The 24,132-nt window shown below is 33.7% G+C and overlaps 1 protein-coding gene and 1 long non-coding RNA gene across 3 annotated transcripts; both read right to left on the minus strand.

The window, feature by feature from the left end:
- Positions 1 to 2,200: 2,200 nt before the first annotated feature.
- Positions 2,201 to 5,608, minus strand: LOC132056519 (probable polygalacturonase). Of its 2 annotated transcripts, none has more exons than XM_059448756.1 (6): positions 5,499 to 5,608; positions 4,898 to 5,206; positions 3,941 to 4,061; positions 3,550 to 3,724; positions 3,116 to 3,186; positions 2,201 to 3,028 (listed from the first exon to the last, which is right to left on the minus strand). In XM_059448756.1, exons 1-6 carry the CDS (start codon positions 5,499 to 5,501, stop codon positions 2,319 to 2,321), a joined length of 1,389 nt encoding a protein of 462 aa, XP_059304739.1. In that variant the 5' UTR covers positions 5,502 to 5,608; the 3' UTR covers positions 2,201 to 2,318. The 2 variants fall into 2 exon arrangements, with proteins under 2 accessions (XP_059304739.1, XP_059304738.1); XM_059448755.1 differs by having other exon boundaries at positions 5,296 to 5,547.
- Positions 5,609 to 22,951: 17,343 nt separating this feature from the next.
- LOC132058311 (uncharacterized) lies at positions 22,952 to 23,502 on the minus strand. The gene is made up of 2 exons (XR_009415239.1): positions 23,126 to 23,502; positions 22,952 to 23,044 (listed from the first exon to the last, which is right to left on the minus strand). It is a non-coding gene; the product is annotated as an uncharacterized LOC132058311 (long non-coding RNA).
- Between the last annotated feature and the right edge of the window lie 630 nt (positions 23,503 to 24,132).

Genomic DNA, 24,132 nt, shown 5'->3' on the forward strand with positions numbered 1-24,132 from the left:
GATCTATCTCCGACTCAAGTGCAATATTCAACTACCATGGGCCGTGATATTTAATTTTGTATAACTTGGATCAGTCCACGTTATACTTTTAAATTAATTTTTTTTTTTGTTCTGATAGCATGAATTTTTTTTTTGGGCTATAACGTTGGCCCCTCCACGTTATACCCTTTTTGGTATAATGTGAAATGGAGCACTCCTTTTAGTTTATTTTGTGCATTTTAGTGCCCTTTAGGCTCCGGACTCTGTCCCTAAGGACATATGGAGAAGTCACATAAATACAAGTTTTTGAAAAGTAATTTAAAATCATTAGAACTACTTTCAAAAAATTACACAAATACAATTTACAACCATTAATGTATATACTTTTTAATTTCTCTTTCTTTCAAATATGGAGAGGACATGAGAGAGAATTAATGTAGCTTTCCAAATAAAACAAAATTAGATGAATGTTATTTTTTAATAGACCTTTAAATCCAACATCTATCATTTTGAAAAGATTCTTTTCAATTCCTTCTTTTTCTTCCCTTTTACTTTTCACTTGATGCAATTATTATTTATGACTAAAAGAAATTATTTAAATAAATTAATATTAATAAAAGTACATGAATATACAGTAATTATTATCCACGCTTCAGCATAAAAACAATTTGTAACTTTTTTATTGTACATATGTGTGCGTGTGTTTATATATGTATTTTATTTCATTAAAATAGTTGATATACCAATGTTAAATGTTGGATATAATATGCTTAATATTATATAAAGTATACAATAGCACAATAATTAGTATCATACCAATGTTATATGTTGTATATGATATACTTAATATTATATAATGTATACAATAGCACAATATACTTGATATTATTATATAAAGTATACAATAGCACAATAATTAATATTATACCAATGTTATATGTTGTATATTGTATACTTAATATTATATAATATATACAATAGCACAATATACTTGATATTATATATCTTATATAATATTACAATATACTTGATACATATAAAGTATACAATATACAATATATAGATAGAATAATATCATTACTTATTGATTACCACTAAAATAGGATCTTAATTAATAATTGACACCCCATCCCATAAAACTTGGCTTCCCTTCTGCCATCACATATTTATTATTTAATTTTTTGCTCTCTCTTCGATGAAATAGGAAAATTAACTCAATTAAATTTTATAGTATTTGAAATATTTAATATAATAAACAATATATGCCTAATATATACAATAATGTATGTGGTCAAAAATACACACACACATATACATATATATATATATAATACTTTTCGTTTAATAACATAAGAAATTGTTTTATATATAGTATATACTAGTTAATATACATATAGTATATACTAGTTAATACACACACACACAGACACACACACACACACACACACACACACACACACACACACACACACACATATATATATATATATATATATATATATATATATATAATACTTTTCATTTAATAACATAAGAAATTATTTTATATATAGTATATACTAGTTAATATACATAAAATATATAGTATATAATAGTGAAATATACATAATATATAAGTACAAGAATATATATACTTGTTCAACGAAGTGTATAATATATATCATATAAACAGTAGTATACTATTTTATGGGTTAAAATGCTAGCTGAGTATATTGGGATGTTTAGAAAAGTAATTAATGTGTTTTGATATGTATTTAATTTGGTTATCTCTAATATAGGAAACTCCTTATTATTACCCTTTTATTCATAGCAACATTTTTTTATTTATGGTATAAAATCATGCATATACCCTAAATATAGAGTATATATTGTAGATTATGTAATTTAGTTAATAGTTGTAGATTATGAAATATTTTACTTATTTACTTGTATTTATGTAAATTCCCCAGTACATGTTGTCTAAGTCCAAGATTGAAGCATATGAAGTACTGTAACATTTAGAAAGAAGAAATTGCACGGTTTGTCCTTCAAATGGGTTGGTCATTAATTTTTGTCCTTCAAAATCGAACTTATGTCTAATGGGACATAAGTTCAGCATAAGTTCTTTTAAGGGTCGGGGCATAACTTGTGGGATACTATGATATGAAAATATAAACTGATACCCAGCGAAAAAGTTGTTTGTCTTTAGGGCCATCAATTAAAGACACCACAAAATAGGATATAAGTGCAAATGACCCTCTATAAATTGATTTTAACTAGAAGGCTGGAAACCATGGAGTTAATTAATGATCAACATGGGTTCCACAAATTCTTAGCATAACAAGGAACTGGCTGAATATCTAACTATCTTTTACCCAATGCATAGTAGTTACAGCACAAGTCTGGAACTGAATCTTATCAACAGGTAAAGTATCACTGGGGAAAGGACAATCAATTTTCTTATCAGGCAACAGAGCACACGGCTGAGGACTCACTTGGCTCGAAACACCTTGTATATTACTGCAGTTCCATGGTAGTTTCTTAGCATGTTCTGACAATTCGATGCCCACATTGGATATGCAAATTCCCTTGAAGGCATCACCACCTATCCCCACTAATTTTCCTGCTATTGTGACATTCTTAGCTATGACGTTTTTTAAATTGATTCCCTGAATGACAGGAAGTGCTTTCGGATCATAATGATCGTCAGGATGGGACCCATAATCGCCCGTCATCCAAAAGGTATATTTCATTGTCTGTAATTCCATTCCTCTCACGAAAACGTCCTTCACGTATGCCCCTCTTCCTATAGCAGTTTTGATCCTCAGGCCTGATTCAGAACTAATTGCTGTAATGTTTTCAGCTCTAACATCTTGAATGCCACCGGACATTTCGCTTCCAAGAGCAATTACTGCACTATCAGGAGATATGCAGTTGAGGTTTCTTATGATTAGGTGTTCTGTAGGCATTCCAAATGCTATTCCATATTCATCCCAACCACTTTTCACTGCTATACAATCGTCCCCTGAGACTATGTAGCAATCTTCAATTCTAGTGTTTGAACAAGAATCTGCATAACCAAAAATGAATTAGTACTACTTCACTAGAGGATGTCATTTTCTTACATATTTTGCTACAGTATGTTGTTGTAACAAACCTGGGTCAATCCCATCTGTATTGGGTGAATCAGTTGGTGCAAGGATTGTTAATCCCTTAATTACCACAAAACTGCATTTTTTGAAGGAAAAATATTAGAAACAAAGAGTACATGTCAAGTAAGTTAACAAGAACATTTTTGATCGAAAGATCTTTTTTGACGCACTATCTCTACAAAGGTTACAACCTAGGCATTCAAAAGCACTAGGGAGTGTGGTGAGATGATAAAGATCTCTCTATCCTTAACCAGATGTCTCGGTTTAGAGACCTAAAATGGAGAAACACATGGTAGGCACTTTTTCGTCTAGTGGGCTCCACATGGCACAAATTCAAATTAGTTGGACTATCGGGTTTCGGATAACGATGGTTAAATTGAAAAAGGAAAAAGTTAAATGAGATATGATATGAATAAATGAGAGGAACAAGAAAGTATACCTGCTGTAAACAGGATGGACATTCCATGAAGGAGAGTTGATCAATGTAAGATTGGAAATCTGGACATGATCAGAAAACATGATCTCAATCAGGTAAGGTCGGGTGTTTTTCAGTTGACCTTGTCGAAATTTAGTCCACCACTGTTGACCTTGTCCATCTATGGTGCCATTTCCACCTGGTCATCATCAGCATACATATAAAAAAATATCAGAAATTTTGGCATCTTTTTTTTGAAATATTATGGACCCAAACAGAGGATTTATGATATTGAGGATTCATACGGCCTATTCCAGTTAGCTTGGGATTAAGGCGTAGTAGTTGTTGTGCTTGGTGTCTTTGGCATATTATTTTGTCATGATGGTAAAGAGTGGAGTAACCATGGATAATTTACCTGTAATGACTACATTAGTCAAGTTTGTTCCAAAAATGAGACTAATAAACCTTGGTCCTGGAGTATCCCTTCCTACTCCATAAGATGGCAATGGTGGAATTAAATCCCACTCTGCTTCATCCTGTACAAACAATCACATAGTGTTTTTTAATAACAAGTGTCGCATCTTAGTGAAGCGAAGCCAATAATTTCGCTAAGGGTTCAAGATTTAACATATATATTTTGATCTATATAATTAGTATAATATTTATATACACAGTTTTTCGAGAATAGCATTCAATTGACCAGTCTTTATTGTATGTGGCTACACCACTGCTTACGTCATGAACCTCGTCTAGATTTGCTAGGTCAACTCACATATAATTTTAGTGTAGTTATTTAATATGAGATGCCCTAGCTTGTATTGCAATTCTCTGTGTCATTTTTCTAAAATAAAGTATCCAAAATTAACTAAACTAATCTAGAAGAAAAATTGAAACATTGGGACAATTATAGATAAAAAAGTTTTGATACTACACAATTAATTAACCAAAAAAATAAGAAAGATATAAATTCTCTGGATTGATTTGTAACCATTGACACACTAGACGATTTCCAAAGGGGTGTCAAGGAACAAAATAAATCCGAAGACCAAATTCGTCCTTCCATCCCTTGGATAGAACACGACTATTATTTGTTTGTTTGTTCTTTTTAATGTTGTCCAAGAGTTCTAACATAAACCGATAAACGAATTCAATTCATAGGGATCCTTCATTCAAATTGTTTTGCACCAAGACCATCTCGATTCCCTGATTAATTGATGTGGTCAGAGATATAGTGTTTTATTGATTTATTTTATATTCCAATGGATATCTTTTTTTTTTTTTTTTTCCTTTCCCACGTTCTGCTAAGAAAAAATATCAAACAATTTTTCTTTAAAGAGTAAAAAAAGGCAAAGGGAGAAGGAATGAATGAAACCTGAGATGCCAGAATGACAGCATCCTGGTGTATATAAAGAGTGAAATTACTAGTGAGATTGAATGGCCCTGTTAGCCATTTTCCAGGAGGAAGAATTAGTTGTGCACCCCCATCTGTTGCAAATTTGCTCAATTCACTGATTGCCTTTCTAAATGCCGCTGTGTTCGACGTTTTACCATCTCCTTTTCCTCCAAAATCTGTCAAAATTGCACTGTGCTTTCGACAACTTATTGCTTCATAGTCCACTGATCCTAGTGTTGTAAGACATAACATTCCCCATGTCAAAATGACCATCACTTTCTCCAGAAACTGTTCCCAAATTTAAAAAAAATTAAAAAAATTAAAAATAATGATAACAACAATAATTATTATAATGGGCTAAAGAGAAATGGAACTACATGGCATGTCGATGTGTGATAGAGCTCCATTGTGAACAAAAAGCTTTTGAACGAATGTATATTGGTCTAAAGTTTCTGTTATATAGACTATAGTGTAGAGTAGTATTTAATAATGACATGATTCACAAAATCAACTTCACTTTAGTCGGGATTGGTATCAATCTAAGCATTTAATAACTAACAAATGAGTATGGGGTCTCAACCATTGTGGAGATTTTCACATTTGTAAGTTTATTAATTTTATTCCAATCAATATGGCGAAAATTTTGCTACTTAAATAAAAGTCCGAGAAATTGAAGTTACTAGATGCAAATTTGGTAAGAAGTTTGATGTGCTTCCTATGTCCCATTTTGGTTTAGGAGATCCTCTTGCCATATTACATTTGCAAAGTATTATATTAGAAAAATATTAATAACGGTGTTGAATAGGTAATAAAATTGCAAAACCAAATCAATGAGTTTCATAAAAGAAGAAATAAATCGAGTCAATGGATTCTGAGGTGACTGTACTTTGATTTAGAGGAGGACTAATCCGAAATTAACTCTTTCTCTTTCTTTTGGTTGATTTCATATATGATCACTCAAGTTTTGTATTAAAATTATTAAAGTATTATTATAACGAAATATTATTTTAACTTTGTTTAATATCATGAAAGTTACTAAACTATTTATCAAACCAAAATTTCACTCAACTTTTTTTTTTCTCTCGTGACTTTCTGTGATACTTATACAAAATTAAGTGATTTTTCTTTGTAAAAGAAATTTATTAACTTTTGTGATACATATATAGGTAAAATTGAGTGGTTTTTTCGTTATAAAAAATTAGTGTTTTATAGTAATTTTGTTACAATAGGATAAAAGTTGTGTAGATATCCCATTTTGATGTAGAATGAACTTTAGACGGATTGAATCATAATACAGTCAATGGCTTAGTCCATTTTAATTTGTCCATTTTAACTCAATCTCATTTGACGGCCTGCTGCTGATATGCCTAGAATTAAAGATCATTTTGACTGGTCTGTGGTCGTAAGCTAAGGTAACGGAAGTAATTAATTTTTAAAATGGTTATATCCACGGTCAAATAAACAAGTGTTTATTTCCTTTTTTCCCTTCCTATCTTTCTTCCAACCCCCCTTTTTTTTTATTGTGAAAATAATTAGGGGTATTCATTGTTTACCCCGAAATTAGGTAATAAGTTGAATTTGTAAGTGAGGTATAGGATATGTGGACAAACTTTGATCTATTTCGATTTTTAGGGGAATATATACGCGGGTTTGTATATAATGACTTATATATAAATATCTATGTGTTAATAACTTGGATGAATATGTTAATATTATGGATTTGAGCTAAATATATACGTATATTTCAATGCTATATCGTGTATGGTTGAATCAAGCCAAACAACGTTGCAATCCGGACCAAAATTAGAAAGAAAGAGATAGCTTCAATATAAATTCTATTAAAATGTTTTTGATCTGAAAAGTTAACCCTTAAAAGTAGGGAAGTGCTCCCTATTTATAGTTTTTCTCTATGGGCCTTTCATACATCATAAAGCCCTTTTAGAATAAAGGAAGCCCTAATATGGATAAGGTTGGGTCGTACGGTCTGACACCCGTATGACTGGCAGTATTAGGTGGCAAAACGGTCTTCACACGTGGCAATTGAATAACTGATTGACCGGACTAACGGCCACGATCAACTCGGCCATGGAGAAACCGGACTAACGGCCACGATCAACTCGGCCATGAAGAAACCGAACTAACGGCCACGATCAACTTGGCCATGAAGAAAACGGACTAGCTGTGATAAGTAGTTTGCTCCGGATAAATCGGACCTTACGGTTTTCCTCCGACTTCTTCTAATCAAGCACTACTGATGCAATACCTCCGGTCTGAGCGCTCGTGCTTGTTTTCTTCCTTTTCTTGGTCCGCAGTCTCACCGGCCAAGCATTAATCCGACTTTTACCGTATACATTCATGGTCCGGTTTGACTCGATTTTTGGTTAAAACCAAACCAAACCAAACCAATTAAGGTGGTTTTTTTAATATTCAAACCAAATCAAACCATTATGGAATAAATTCTATCGGTTTCGATTTCGGTTTTGTAGGTTTGGTTCGATTTTGCGGGTTTTAAGGAGGTATTTTATAATGCAAAAAAAATTGATACAAGTGCGGTACAAAATTTTCATATTATTCACAAATTGATAACAGTGTTCCAGAGAAATATTTACATACGCTTGAGACGATATCCAGGACACCTTTGAACCAAGAGACGAAATCAGAGAGGAAATAATTGACCTCTTGACTGAAACTTCACGAAACTTCAATTTGATTGTTGGTTGTGAGAGGAGAATATAGGTCTAAAAGGGTTTTGCATCCAACTTGAAATTCATTTTCAAATTTGCATCGAAAACTAAGTAGTTTGACCATCTCACACTCTTTATACACCACCGCATGAATTGAAATGGAAGGAGTAATTTTCACTCTATGATACTTCCTTCCTTTTAAATTAGCCATTTTAAATATACAATGAAATCTTTGTGGCTAAAAAGCATGATAATAAAGATAAAATGATAAACTTAAATCTAATTTATAGAAAAAAAATTTAAAAAAGTATCGATGGTTTTAAAATATATTAATATGGAAATAATGACACATAACATGAAACTAATGAAAATATTTCTTTTTCCACACAAGAATACCTTCGTGAGCCTTCCTAACTCAATTGATACTATAAAAAAGCATTATGAGGCAGGAGTCATATAACGGATTGGAGGAGAATGAGGAAAGTGATAGACAAATGGTCAGCTCCATGTGCAAAGCCACGAATAAGTAAGTGGTCACCTAATTTGTATTGGCTGTTGCCTAAACAAGAAAGTGCCAAATTTCGTCATAAAAAAGCAAACATCCAATCCAAGTAAAGTTAGGTTTTATTAATCACCTTAGATTAGACGTGTCCCATTCCCAGATTCATGCTTAATTTTGGTGGAGTTTAATTAATTGTGATTACCGTCATTCGAAAAAAAAAAATATGATTAATAGTTGTGCTTATCCCACCGGAGCCCTTTTCCATCTGTCCAATTCATTTCCCTCACCCTCCTTTTTCGACACTAATTGCCATAACGCCATTAACACTAAACATAAAAGTTTACTCTTCATTTTTTTTAATAAGTCATTTCTCTTAATTTGTCTTTCTAAAATAGTAGTTAATATTTTAATATTTCATAATTGAAACATTATTCTATATATTCAATAAAAGAATAATTTGAGAAAACCGAAAATTTATACCATTTGAGGCGCAAAAAGATTGAAAATGCCCATTTGCGAATTCCCGCCCATTGTCACATTGAATGTTTTTAATGTCTCTTTCGAATTGAGTCCGTATTAATGCCTTAAAAGATAGAAAAATGGAATACACTTGGGACTTGTTAGAGATAGGAAAAGTCCAAAGAAAATTACTATAATCATCAAGAAAGAAAACGTAATAGCGGTGCCCATTAGAACTTAAAACAGGAGATGTCCATAAATCACTATGAATGATGTCAAACGGCATAGTAGTAAATGACAACGAATCATAAAATGGCAATTTAACATGTTTCCCCAAAGGACAAGAGGTGCAAAAAGAAGTACGGGCCTATTACATTCAATTAAGGCATTACTACGAAGAGAACTTAGAATAGCTCTTCCGGATGGCGGAGGGAATGCCACAAGCTAGGTGATGCGGCAAGGAAGGTGGATGGTGGAGTGGACCATTCAGGGGCATTTGAAGAACCACCGCATCTAGCCGTTTCCAAAGCGGAAGGTTAGCCGCCTTGGTTGCGTCATACGCGGTGTCAGTTGGTGGTATGATGTGTTCAAGTACGGAGTGAACGCGGGCTAGGACTTTGAATAGTGTCGCCCATTCGTGATAATGATCGGTTTCCATGTCTAGAGTGATTGGGATTAAAGATTTCACATTCGTGACGGTTAAAGCAGAATGGAAATTTTTGTTGTCAGCCATTGAAGGGAGAAGAGGGAGGAGGAAAGGGGACGATTAGGTTTAGGGTTAGAAGAGAGAGAGAGAGAGGTGGACGGCTAGGGTTTTGGAGAGAAACCTAGTCTGATACCATGTAGGAAATCAATCGCCGTATTGATGTATGAAAGTCATTATATACAAAGTAGGTATGATGATACTAGGCTAAATTATAGGACCTAATTACAATACATAAGGAAGGGAATATTTACAATATTCCCTGGCAGCGGAACCAACTTGGGCAACCCTCCCTTCATAAGCTAGCTTTTGGGGTTGAGTTAGGCCCATGATCCATTTCTTTACATGGTATCAGAGCAGGACCCATCTCACTCGATGTGGGCCCCCAAATTAAATTGCTCACGCACCAGATGCCCAGTCCTGGGCGTTAGATGGGGTGTTGAAGAATGAAAAAGTCCCTTATTGGTGGTTAATTAGATGGGTGGTCTCCTTATATGGACTTGGGCAATCCTCCCTTCATAAGCTAGCTTTTGGGGTTGAGTTAGGCCCATGATCCATTTCTTTACACCCGCAGTCGAAGCGGGAGGTTGTCGTACGCTTAGACTGTCCCTGAAATCATCAAAGAGCACGCACGGAAGACCTTTAGAGAAGATATCTGAAAGAATAATTTTCTATATAGAAAATGCAATGTATATGGGGAAATTCCATGGTCCAAAAATTCATAGGAAGCTGGGGTGGGGGAGTGCAATTTGGAGAAGGGAAATTGAGTTTCGTCAAAGATGACATGCCGTGAGGTGATGATTTTGTTGGTGGACAAATCATAACACTTATATCCTCGATGATTCAACGGATAGCCCAAAAAGACACACGGGGTGGATCTCGCTTGTAACTTATGAATAGTCGTAGACAGGAAAAGTGGATAGCATAAACACCCAAAAACCCGGAGATGAGAATAAGAGGGGGTGCGTTGATAGAGAACTTGCGTCGGTGATTTATGCCTAAGGACTTTGGTGGGAAGTATATTGAGGAGGTATGTGGCCATTTGGAGAGCATGATGCCAAAAGAGGGGGGACGGAGGAGTGGACAAGAAGAGTGCGCACTATGTTGTTAATGGATTTAATTTTTCGTTCCGCTTTGCCATTCGAGGAGATGTATGGGGGGCTAGAAAACCGAAAATTTATACCATTTGAGGCCCAAAAAGATTGAAAATGCCCATTTGCGAATTCCCGCCCATTGTCACATTGAATGTTTTTAATGTCTCTTTCGAACCGAGTCCGTATTAATGCCTTAAAAGATAGAAAAATGGAATACACTTGGGACTTGTTAGAGATAGGAAAAGTCCAAAGAAAATTACTATAATCATCAAGAAAGAAAACGTAATAGTGGTGCCCATTAGAACTTAAAACAGGAGATGTCCATAAATCACTATGAATGATGTCAAACGGCATAGTAGTAAACGACAACGAATCATAAAATGGCAATTTAACATGTTTCCCAAAGGACAAGAGGTGCAAAAAAAGAAGTACGGGCCCTATTACATTCAATTAAGGCATTACTACGAAGAGAACTTAGAATAGCTCTTCCCGGATGGCCGAGGCGGGAATGCCACAAGCTAGGTGATGCGGCAAGGAAGGTGGATGGTGGAGTGGACCATTCAGGGGCATTTGAAGAACCACCGCATCTAGCCGTTTCCAAAGCGGAAGGTTAGCCGCCTTGGTTGCGCGTCATAGCGGTGTCAGTTGGTGGTATGATGTGTTCAAGTACGGAGTGAACGCGGGCTAGGACTTTGAATAGTGTCGCCCATTCGTGATAATGGCCGGTTTCCATGTCTAGAGTGATTGGGATTAAAGATTTCACATTCGTGACGGTTAAAGCAGAATGGAAATTTTGTTGTCGGACCATTGAAGGGAGAGGAGGAGGAAAGGGGACGGCTAGGTTTAGGGTTAGAAGAGAGAGAGAGAGAGGTGGACGGCTAGGGTTTTGGAGAGAAACCTAGTCTGATACCATGTAGGAAATCAATCCGTAATCTGTATTGATGTATGAAAGTCATTATATACAAAGTAGGTATGATGATACTAGGCTAAATTATAGGACCTAATTACAATACATAAGGAAGGGAATATTTACAATATTTACATAGTCTATCAGTTTGCAATTCACACCCCTAATGTATGCTCTCTTTTATGATTTACATCTTATCCTGCTATTTTTAATGATTTGCACCCTTATCTCAGTTTATTATAAGTCATAAAAAATTCCTTTGTTCAAGTATTCACAAGGGCACACCAGATAAAACAAAACTAATATTTTTCTAAAATTTATTTTATATGTACTAAGTTGAGCGGGTATACTTCTCCCATACGTGTGCCTAAACCCAAACCAAGAGTACAAACCATTAGCAACAACATCATATGATAGTTGAAGGAAAACAAATTTCAACTCCGAGCAAATCATATTTGAAAGACAAAGTTCAACTTCACTGGATTAAAGCAATGCAAAATCAAGGAAGAGAAATTGAAAGCTATTTAGTAGTCTTCTCTATATAAACGTACCCGATGTGCTATTAAAACACGGTAAAAGAATCTATTTTAGTTATTATCACTATGTCATTTTGTCAGTGAATGTTGATCTAAAAATAAGCAAAATCACAGTTTGCCAAAAATATAATGGAAAACCTGAATTCATTCGTTCCCGATTTACATTGAGAACGGCAGAAAACAAAAATCAAAGCAATAATTGGCATCAATTTTACATCTGTACAAATAAGCAGGGGCGGATCTATGTTGATAGGGGAGGGTGGCACGGTACTGGGTCGTTTCGGTCGAAAGTCTGTGTATATATGTATATATGTAAGCGAAATACTATAAATATTAATCTTGCCACTTGGAGTATCAGATCAACACAAAGTGACAGTGGTAGAGAGTCGCATTTTGCTCTCCGAGGTTGCGAGTTCGAATTCATTTCGGTACACTTTTAAGACTATCTTTTAGCATACTGCAATTCAGGACTTGCATACAGCATACGACAATTAGGAAACACAGCGATTAATAAATAACGACAGTGTTTCCTGGAGTGTTGGTTAGGACCTATTGTTTGCTTACAACGGTCTATGGTTCGAATCACAATTGGACATTGTTTTGGCAAATATTTAAGCGAGCTTTTATTGTTAAAATTTTGTAGTTAAGCGAGAATTGAACCCTAGACCTCTTGTAACTTGAGACTCAACCAACAATCTAGACTCTTTCCTATCTACAAATTTGATGAAAAATATCATTTAGTGCTTCTCCTATGTAAATATTGAGACCACTTGACAAAATATTGGGTACACTACTGTTCATGTAGAATATTGCGTATGCCACTGTTCATAGCGATGCGACACCCGAAACTTCTAAATCCTGGATCCGCCTCTGCAAATAAGTTAAACTCCAACCAACAAATAAGAAAGAACTCAGAGGATCTAGCAGTCTTCCAATCCAATTCAAAAAAGGTGAAAGCTTCAACTTTTTTTTTGGTAACTAATATTTTTTATTAATCATTAAAGGGAAGTGGTTATTAATAGTTCTCTTTTTTTAGGTAGTCTAGTCTTGGTATTTTGGATGCGTAGGAATTTAAGATAGTCTAGTCTTGTTTTTTAATTTAGATCATATTGTTATGTTTATTAATTCAATGTTACTATTTTGCCGTCATAATTAATTGAAATTAAGGAAGAGTTTAATTATGATTTTACAAGAAACTAAAGAGATTAGGGTGCAATCATTTTAAAAAAATACTAAGGTTTAAATCACAAATGAGTGTATATATTAAGGTGCAAATTGCAAGCTACTCGATGAAATTATTTACTTATCCATTTGGAGTATTTCATTTATATGTTTTTGTTTCCCAATACCAACCCCCTGCTTGAACCCTAATCGGGAGTACTAAGATACCAAGTTAATGGTGTGGTGTTATTTAAATGTTTACAGTTTATGCCTTAAAAATAGGAAAATATATTCAAGTTTAACATTAATAATCACCTTCAAGAATGTATTTATACCATCCGATCATCTAAAAGACAATTACAGATAATTTATATACAAACATTAATTGGCAACTTTAAATGGAAAGCAATTTCTATAGTGGATCAAAATACATTGATGGTGTAAAAAAATATTTACACTATCTTTTTGTCGAAAAATATTTAGAAAATCAATACATATAACTTAAAGTCTTAAACTCTTTAGTTAAACATCATTCTTGAATGATTTCTTCATCGGAAACTGAATTAGGGATGAAGTAATAGTTAGGTTGGATCATTGAGAAATTGCTTAGCTTTCAGCCACTTTTTTCCACTCTGATCTAGTGCAAGTTATAAACTTTCTTTGTAAATAAAATTCTTGCTTAACGGGACTACTTGACACTCTTCATTCCAAAATAAAAGAATTTTTGGGGCGTGTCACACCCCTTAAGAAAGTTAATTAAAGACATTAATCAAATACTAGTATTTTGTCAATATTATTCTTTTATTTCTTCCCAAACTTTTCTTAAAACTAGAGATAGTTTATGTTGAGAATTGATTACAACAACAACATGCCTGGTATAAATCTTACAAGTTGGATATAGGGAGAGTAGAGTGTATGCAGATCTCACCTACCTTGTGCAGGTAGAGAGGTTATTTCCAATAGATCCTCGACTTAAGGAAAACATAAACTCAACATTTATGGAAACATACGCAGTAACAATAACAGGATAGTAAGAAAACCGAAGTATAAGAGACAACAAGTAGTAATAGAAAACTAAGAATTAAAAATACGAAAATAATTAAATAATAAAATACCAAAAATAATACTATTGGTAAGGAAACGCAAAACTAACTACTATTAGCCTTCTATCCTAATCCTCGACCTCAACCGTCATGTCCTCGCAGTAAGCCGAAGACTTATCATGTCCTGCCTGATCACCTCTCCCCAATACTTTAATGTTAGGATTTGATTATAGTCGAAAAACTCATTAAAGAAAAGGATAATGTTGAAATTAAATTAATATATACATCTTTGGACTTTAAAAAAATCATTTATTTTGGATCATAAAAAAGGTGTCAAATTCATTTATATTGGAATGGGGGAGTAAATCGAATACACCTAATCGTATATTAGTGATTAATCTTCTTCTATTTTAGGTTTGTAGAACATTGAGTGCCATAAAATCTAGAAGAATTCCAAACAAATTGCATTTTATCCGTATTTCAGCAAAAAATGTTCAATAAGGACACGACAAGGTCCCATGAGCATACTCCTGCATTTTTGTAATCAACAATTGCTGTACGACAACCTAATATTTGGTCCTAGAAATTCGTAATTTTTTCATATGGGAGAGTGACATACACTCTCCTTGCCACATGTGCATTTATTTTTATTTTTTTAATAATTACGTGTCAATTTTTAAGAATAAAAAAATAAAAGACTGATTTTTCTTTACAAAATTTATTTTTAAAACCCGTTTTTAAAAAATAAAAAAAAAAGTGAATTAAAAAGATTTTTCTTTTAAAAAATTTATTTTTAAAACTCGTTTTAAAAAAAAAAAACTGAAAACAAGAATTTAAAAAATGATTTTTCTTTTAAAAAATTTATTTTTAAAACCCGTTTTTTAATTCTGATTTTTCTTTTAAAAAGTTTATTTTTAAACCCGTTTCGAATTAAAAAACTGATTTTTCTTTTAAAAAATTCATTTTTAAAACCCGTTTAAAAAAAAAAAAAAAATGAAAATGCGAAGATTTTTCTTTAAAATATGGAAAAATGGATTTGTTAATAATATGGAAAGCTTGATTATTTTTTTTAAAATGTCTTAAAAGATCTTGATTTTCATGATTTCATTTTCTTAGGACACTTTTATTTTTCAAATAAAACGGAAAAAAGTGTTTTTCTTGTCAAAATTTGAAAAAAAAAACTGATTTTTTATAAAATTTTGAAAAAAATTAATTATTTTTTTAAAATGTGAAAAACTATATTTATATTCATATTTTAAGAAAATACAAATTTTAAGAAAAAAATTAAGTTTTTCCGTTTTTTACACTCTCTCAAAGAGAGCTGAAACACACTCTCCTTGGGCATTGAGGGGTAAAATATTACGGTTTTAAATAGTTTAGGGGGGTGATAGGACCAAACATTAAAGGTGTGTCGTAATAAGAAACGCTTTAAAAATGATGCCTTATCCCTTTTTGTAATCAACAATTGCTGTCAAAAAGCTAGAAATTCGATTTTTTCAGTTTACTAGAATTTGATTAGACCACCTTGGTAAGATGTATACTCGCTCTATCCTTAATCATAAATTACGAGTTTGTATTTGCTATTAGAAAAATTCTTGATAAAGAGTATTTTTTCATTTAACAGATTCTTCACGACATAATTCACAACTAGTAGAGCTAGTAAATATCGAAATTCGGATAGTTATACTTAAAAAAGGTTACAATTAGAAGGGATTGATAGTCTGCTTGGCCCAACTTCTAAAATCTGCTTAGTTTGAAAAATGCATTTGTTAAAGGGAAAAGAGTCAAATATACCCCTCTATTTTAATTTATTGGCTAACTTTATCCTCTGTTAGCCAAAGTAGTCAAATATACCCCTCCCGTTACAAGTTGAGGCCAAATATACCCCTATCGTTAGCAAAGTTTCAAAAATACCCCTCATTTCTAACATATTTCCACATAAATAAGTCTAGTCATTGGAATTGAGTGAAATAGACACCACATGGTATTTAACTTATTCTAGGCAATTTTTTTAAAAACAACCTGGAAAATTGATTTTTCTAAAAACAAATCTATTAAAAATGGCTTTTATTAAAAATCTAATTTTATTTTATTTTATAAAACTCGCTTCTTAAAAAAAATATTCTGGAAAATTGGATTTTTTTTATTAAAAAAATTGGAAAATGATTTTTTTTAAAAAAATCAGTTTTTCAAATTTTTTAAAATTAATACATATTTAAAAAAAAATTAGGACACTTTAAAAAAAAAAAAAACTTTACAGTTTTCCAGATTTAAAAAAATTATTTACTAGATTTTTTAACTAATATATCCAATTTTCGAGAATATATTTTTTTAAAAAAACAATTTTATTAAAAGAAAAAAGTTTCAGATTTTTAATAATAGCCATTTTTTTTTCAATTTTTTTAAAAAAATCAATTTTCTAGATTGTTTTTAAAAAATTGCCACGTAGACACCACATAAAATAAGTTAAATGCCATGTGGCGTCCATGTCACCTAATTCCAATGACTAGACTTGCTTATATGGGAATATGTTATAAATGAGGGATATTTTTGAAACTTTGCTAAACGGTAGGGGTATATTTTGCCCTAACTTGTAATGGGAGGGATATATTTGACTACTTTGACTAACGGAGGGCAAAGTTAGCAAATAAACTAAAGTAGAGAGGTATATTTGACCCTTTTCCCTTTGTTAAAAGTGCTTTTCGAAGTACTTCTGAAGAATAAAATTTGTGTTTGACTAATCAATTTGAAAAACACTTTTATCAATATTAGAGCAGGAATTTGTAGTTGACGACAAAGGTATCAGAAGTGTTTTTTTTTTTTTTTTAAGAAAAGCTACTATTTTTAGCTTATGAAAAACAATTTCTGAAACTACCCAAACACACTTATATTTCCCCTCAAAATTTGATCAAACATCTCAATTCTCTAAATAAGCACTTTTAACTTCTTGGAAACTTAGCCAAACAGGCTAGCCAGAGACTGGGCTTTTAATTAAAAATGACAAAAAGGTTTGAAAATTGAGTTGGGGTAACTCTAGTTTTTTTAATTGAGTAGGGGTGATAAACTTTGTATTAGTGATTAGGGAGTTTTGACTTGCCACAAAGTTATATTTTTAATACTTTGACCCTAAGCTTTGTTTTTACACCTTTCCCCCAAGTTTTATTTTTAACACTTTGACCCAACCCATATAAACCCTACAGAGCCAAAAAAAAAAAAAGTGCCAATTTTTCCATTTGCCTGCGCCGTTTCCACCATTTTTGGCTCTTCTTTTTTGCTTCGTTTCTTCTTCTTCTTCTTCTTGCTTTTCTTATTCTGCTCGTTTCTTCTTCTTCTTCTTCGTCATCCAATTGCTTTCTTCTTCTTCTTCTTCTTCTTCTTCTTCTTCTTCTTCTTCTTCTTCTTTTTCTTCTTCTTCTTCTTCATCATCATCTTCTTCGTCTGCCATTGTTGCTCAAGAAAGAAAAAAACAAGAACACCCGATTTTGTAATTTTTTGACTGGATTTCGTTCGTGTAGCACTGGGAATTACTTCATAAATATTTTCCTCTCATTCTATTGTTCTGCTTTCTTCTTCTTCTTCTTCTTCTTCTTCTTCTTCTTCTTCTTCTTCTTCTTCTTCTTCTTCTTCTTCTTCTTCTTCTTCGTCCGCCATTGTTGCTCAAGAAAGAAAAACGTGACATCCTATTTTGTAATTTTTTGACTGGATTTTGTTCGTGTAGCACTGGAAATTACTTCATAAGTGTTTTCCGCTCATTTGGTAAGTAAAACAATGCTGTTTTATTTCAATTTTTCATCTGGGTATAAATCTATTGATTTTCCAACAACTTACAGTAGCTACTGTAGTTGTTGCAACAGATAATGTGGTTGTTACAACTTCTACAATAGATTATGTAGTTGTTGTAATTGTTGTATAAATAATCTGCAACAACTGAGTGAGTTGTTGCAACATGTATTCCACTTGTTGCAACAACTCAATGATCCAGAGTCGCTTCACTTTTGCTCCAAACAGAACCCAAAATCGAAGCTGCTTCCAACAGACATTTATTATTGACTTGCGCAACAAATGGACTACTTTGTTGCAACAAAATACACCTATCTAACAACTCACTAATCATTGACATCTTCAACAACAAATGTGCAGCCTAAAAAATTCGTTTCCAACCGTATTACATTGACTTGTTTAACAAGCTATCACTTATTCGCAACAGTAATACACCTATTGCAACAACTCACTAACTGACATCTTGACTGTACCGGTAAATGTAACCAAAAAATCAAGTCGCCTAACAGATTATTGACTTGCTGCAATAAGTGGAATACTTATTGCAACAGGTAATACACCTACTACAACAACTCACTAATCTATTGGACATCTTCAATAGTCTGAAACAGTACCCAAAAAAACTGAAGCTGACTCCAACAGATTAGTGACTTATTGCAACAAGTTTATTACCTGTTGCAACAAGTAGTCCACTTGTTCTAACAAGTCAATAATCGGTTGAACAATCGCCGCAATGCTTTATTTTGTTATAGTTTGGTATGTACTCTCATGACCAATTTTTTGTTAAACAAAATATCTTGAGTGTACTTTAACACCACTAATCAGAACTCAATAATAATAATAGGGGTTGATTGTCATGGTGAATGGATCGAGAAGAGCAACTTATATATTTGGCGATGGAAGGGGTAGTGACACGTTAGAGACGATAAGCGATCATTCAAAGAGATATTGTGTTTGATGATTTTGTGAACCTAATCATCACCTATTGCTAATTAACTGTGAACCCTAAAGATCTCGCCATAGCTACGATGTACGGCTCTTTGAAAATCGTAGGGGTCTTGCCATTTAAGATAGTTAATCAGGTTCGTTTGCGTGCTTATTTGAATGATGTAGCTAGGCCCATTTTAAGGGTATACGTTATTGGAAGCCCGGTTTAAGGGTATACGTTATTGGAAGCCCGGTAGAGAACCACAATTTATCTCAAAACCAACAAGATGTGTTAAATAATGAACTGGATGGGGTGGATGTGGATATCCCAGATAATGGAAGTGGGGCTGACCCGATTCCTATACCCAAAGTCATAATACAAAATAAGTACTCACACAATCAATACAACAAGAAGGTGATTAATTCGCGTATCGTGTATTACTTCGTATGTGTACATCCGGAGTGTGGTGGCCGAGGGCCGTGAAGCTTTTAAGCTCGATAGATTTTGTATCGAACCTACATAAAGCATCACACATGTGGTTCTCGAGCACATTACGGGCCATAATCCACACGCTACAAACGAAAGTCATCGGTGAATACTTCAAAGATAAATTTCCTTACGGTAAAGGCCATCGACAAAAGATACGAGTCAATCAATCATGGAGAGATTTGGGTTGTAAGGTAAGTTATTGAAAGGTCCGAAAGGGCATGGAGATTGCAAAGGCTTTGATGGTGGGGGACACATGAGCACGGATATGCGGTGCTTGACGCGTGACTGCTATATGCTTCGTTTTTGCAAATCCAGGAAGTAAGACAACATTGAAGGTTGATGAAATGGAAAGTTCAAGTACTATTTTGTAGCCTATAAGGCTTGGATGCTTGGTTTTGTGCAAATGAAAAAAGTCATAGCTGTCGATGGGACATTCTTGAGGAGCAAGTACGAAGGAGTAGTGTTGTCAGCAATCGCACAAGATGCGGAGAATCATATTTTTCCGGTGGCATTTTGTGTAGTGGACAAGGAGTGTGATGCTTCGTAAAAATATTTTTTTGAACAAATGAGAAGCTATATAGAGGATACCCCTGAGTTGTGCATAATTTCTGATAGGCATCCAAGTATCAAAAGGGTGGTTTCAATTGTCTTCCCTACATGTCATTATGGTTTTTGCATGAGGCACCTAGGGGAAAGTCTGAGAACCACCTTTCACAATGGGGCGGTCGTATCTCAATTTTATAAAGCAGCAAAAACGTACAATATTGATGTCTTTAATGACCATTTCAATCAAATCAGAGATTTGGTTCCTGGAGCCGCCGAACATCTTGAACGTGCTGGATTCCATAGATGGAGTAGCATTCGCCCCCGAAATAGGTATTTGCACATTTCTATTTCAACAAGTAACATATATCTACGCAATTAATAGGTTACTTGTTGCCGTTTATATATTCTACTTGGTGTGATTTTTCCAATTCGAGCCTAATTCGTTCCAACACTAACATGCTTGTTTTGTCGTGTACAATTTTATGACGACAACGCGAGTCGCGAACTCAATGTTCAATGTCGAAAGAGAATTTCCCATTATCGTCGTATTTGATTCCATAAATGAGGTTTATTGAGAAATTTCTGCGAGAGGCGATGGACTTCATCGACTCACCAACCATCTTTGTTCCCTCAATGGAAAAAAAAAATCAAAATTTGTCACTTCGGGGAATAAGTTATGGCCCATCAAATCGCTAACCACAAGTTCGGGGCCGTCATCGATGTTTCGCTTGCATGGGCCGATCTACAAAGAAGATCTTGTACTTGTAGAGTTTTTGACTTGGACAAAATACCTTGTCCACATGCTATGGCGAAATATTTTCGAGTCCAATAGGTGAAGATTTTGGAAGGCGGATTTATGACTACTCATCTCCATATTATAAAGCGGAGAATTACATAATCGCATACCCGAGGAAATGAACTCGCGGCTCTTTCGAAGAATTGGGAAGTTCCTATGGAGATTTTAGAGAGATAAATACCTCCTCTACATGTTGATCCGAGCAAACCGGAAAGAAGACGGACAAAGAGGAGGCGTGGAATCGGGGAATCATTTGCAACGAGGAAAAACAAATGCTCCATATGCAAAACAGCTGGCCATCAAAAAACTACATGCCCTAACCGAATTGTTCCATAGTTATTAATCTTGCAATGTCTTGTAATAATAATTACTATTGTTGGTGTTTGTGAAATTGGATTTTATGACATTTTTATGTTGTTCTTTCTTATAATGGAAAATTCTGTTGTTTCTATTAGTGAACTTGGTTTAAATGATATGTTGATCTTGCTCAAATCACCAATGTATGTTCTGTGATTTTGCAATTTCTGACCAGTTTACACCAAGTAAAAATTCTGTTGCAACAACTATGTAACTTGTTGGGATTTTCCCAACAAGTAATCAGGCTTGTGCAGCAACTAACTTAACTTGGTTTTCCAACAAGTGATATGACTTATTATAGCAAGTTATTTGGTGTTTTGAGTTTGTACAACAAATGAAATGAGTTGTTGCAGAAACTCCTTAACTTGTTGTGTTTTATCCAACAAGTGATATGACTTGTTCAACTGAGCTATGTTACTCCGCCGCAACGATTATGCGAATCGTCGCAGCAGTTATCGCAATTGTCGCAACAGATTATGTAATTGTTGTAATAGATCATGCAATTGCTGCAACAACTAGGATATGAGTCACATATATTTAGTGATCAACAAAGGGAATTAATGATATTTAGTGTTAAACAAAGGGATTCAATGATATTTAGTGATGAATATATTTATCTACTAACATCCTTAATGGATTAGACTGTAATTTCATTGATTAGATGGGTAATTCTAAGTGTATACTTCCCAAATCGAGCGATCGTTGGAGTGATTTGATGAGAACTACTTGATTTACCCATATTGAGATGTAAACAAAGAAAACCAATGATAGTTATTGTTTACTAGATGTACCTAACCAATTTGATGGTATTCTGAGTCAGGACATATGATCAACTAAGCGTATTCTTCCCAAATCAAGCGATTGTTGGAGTAATTTGATAGAGAACTACTTCATTCACCCATATTGAGATGTAAACAAAAAAAATCAATGATATTTATTGTTTACTATATGTACCTAACCAATTTGATGGTATTCTGAGTCAGGACATATGATCAACTAAACGTATTCTTCCCAAATCAAGCGATCATTGGGGTAATTTGATGAGAACTACTTGATTCACCCATATTGAGATGTAAACAAAGAAACCCAATGATATTTATTATTTACTATATGTACGTAACCAATTTGATGGTATTCTGAGTCAGGACATATGATCAACTAAGCGTATTCTTTCCAAATCAAGCGATCATTGGAGTAATTTGATGAGAACTACTTCATTCACCCATATTGAGATGTAAACAAAGAAAACTAATGATATTTATTGTTTACTATATGTACCTAACCAATTTGATGGTATTCTGAGTCAGGACATATGATCAACTAAGTGTATTCTTCCCAAATCAAGCAATCGTTGGAGTAATTTGATGAGAACTTCTTCATTCACCCATATTGAGATGTAAACAAAGAAACCCAATGATATTTATTGTTTACTATATGTAACTTTTTTAAACAAGTTACTCATCTGTTGCAACAGATAAGCCAATTGTTGCAACAGATTATCAACTTGTTGCAACAACTGAACCATCAGTTGCAACAGATTATAAACTTGTTGCAACAAATGTGTCAGTTGTTGCAACTTCTTCAACAGCTGCTAGATTTGTTGCAACAACTGCCTCATCTATTGCAACAGATTATAACTTGTTGCAACTTCTTCAAGCCTGTTAGATTTGTTGCAACAACTGACTCATCTGTTGCAACAGATCATAAACTTGTTGCAACAGATTATCAACTTGTTGCAACTTCTTCAACAGCTGTTAGATTTGTTGCAACAACAGACTCATCTGTTGCAACAGATTATCAACTTGTTACAACAGATTATCAACTTGTTGCAACTTCTTCAACAGCTGTTAAATTTGTTGCAACAACTGATGCGTCTGTTGTAACAGATTATCAACTTGTTGCAACAACTGATGCATCTGTTGCAACAGATTATAAACTTGTTACAACAGATTATCAACTTGTTGCAACTTCTTCAACAGTTGTTAGATTTTGTGACTTGTTTGAAACTACTGAAAATACTGAACATAACGTACTGAACACAACTTAAATACTGAACATCTAATATATACTTAACAAAATGTCTTAGAAAGGTACTGAACACCTAATATATACTTAAATTACATAATGTCATCAAAAAACACCTAATATAAACTTAAATTACATCATGTCATCAAAAAACACCTAATATATACTAAAATTACATAATGTCATAAAAAAAACACCTAATATATACTTAAATTGTTCAACAGGCCACATTTGGGCTCCAAAAAATATAAAATTAATAAATTGTTTATCAGCCCATCTTAGGGCTCCAACACCTTTTCAATGACACCTAATGCCCATCTCCATTACATCCTTCCCACAGAGTTGTCGCTGATTAGACTTTCAGATTTTGTCACAGTTGTGCCGGTAAGCAAAGCCTCCATAAAAGCAATTGACCACGAACCACATGCCCTACTAGTGACATTGTGGGGGAAATTCTTTAGCCTATTGAATTCCCACGGTTCATTGAGTAACTTTGCAGGCAAGTGTGCGAACATGTCACTCTGTTTCAATAACTTGGGCCATGATTCCATTACCGGCTGCATGAAACAAAAGAAAGCATCATCTGCGTATATGTAGAACGTTGCAATCATACACATTTACCACTCCTTCTTTAATCTTGAACTCGAGAGTGACAAAATGTGTGACCTCAATATTCATCACCGTTAAAACTCTCTTTGCACCAGCCCGGGAGCAGCCACTCGGGTAGGGTCTAACACCTTTACAATAATCGACCACTTCATCATCCCACTTGAATTTAGCAAGTCTAACCTCCATAGCCACGACATTCGTAATTGTACTCTCATTTGTCAATTTTGTGTACCTCTTGAGAATGCTGTTGTAAAAGTTGAGGTCCAGGATTATGTCAGTGGAATCATAGTACTCAGGGAAATTGATTTGCCTCGTACGCATTAGAAGCAGGACTTCATCTATATATTAAATTAAAAGTAGTAAAACAGTTAGTTACTTGTTGTAAAAAATAAGTAACTTGTTGCAACACATTATCTACTTTTTGCAACAACAAGTTAACTTGCTGCAACAGATTCAACAAAATAAAGGACCTATTGCAATGTGAAGTTAACTTGTTACAACAGATTATCTATTTGTTGCAACAATATACTGAATTAGATAGATATATACAAGTATTGAAACTTACCCAATCCTCCCACCAAATTTTCATGCTTGT

This window comes from Lycium ferocissimum, chromosome 5 (genome assembly GCF_029784015.1).
Source record: "Lycium ferocissimum isolate CSIRO_LF1 chromosome 5, AGI_CSIRO_Lferr_CH_V1, whole genome shotgun sequence".
Taxonomy (NCBI): domain Eukaryota; kingdom Viridiplantae; phylum Streptophyta; class Magnoliopsida; order Solanales; family Solanaceae; genus Lycium; species Lycium ferocissimum.

Bases quoted from the DNA above. Each gene is read 5' to 3' on its own strand.
- LOC132056519 (XM_059448755.1), bottom strand. From the start codon at position 5,325: ATGGAGCTCTATCACACATCGACATGCCAT. The intron at 5,207-5,295 runs GTAGTTCCATTT...ATTTGGGAACAG, and splicing joins ATCACACATCGACATGCCAT to TTTCTGGAGAAAGTGATGGT. The intron at 3,029-3,115 runs GTTTGTTACAAC...TTGGTTATGCAG, and splicing joins TACAGATGGGATTGACCCAG to ATTCTTGTTCAAACACTAGA.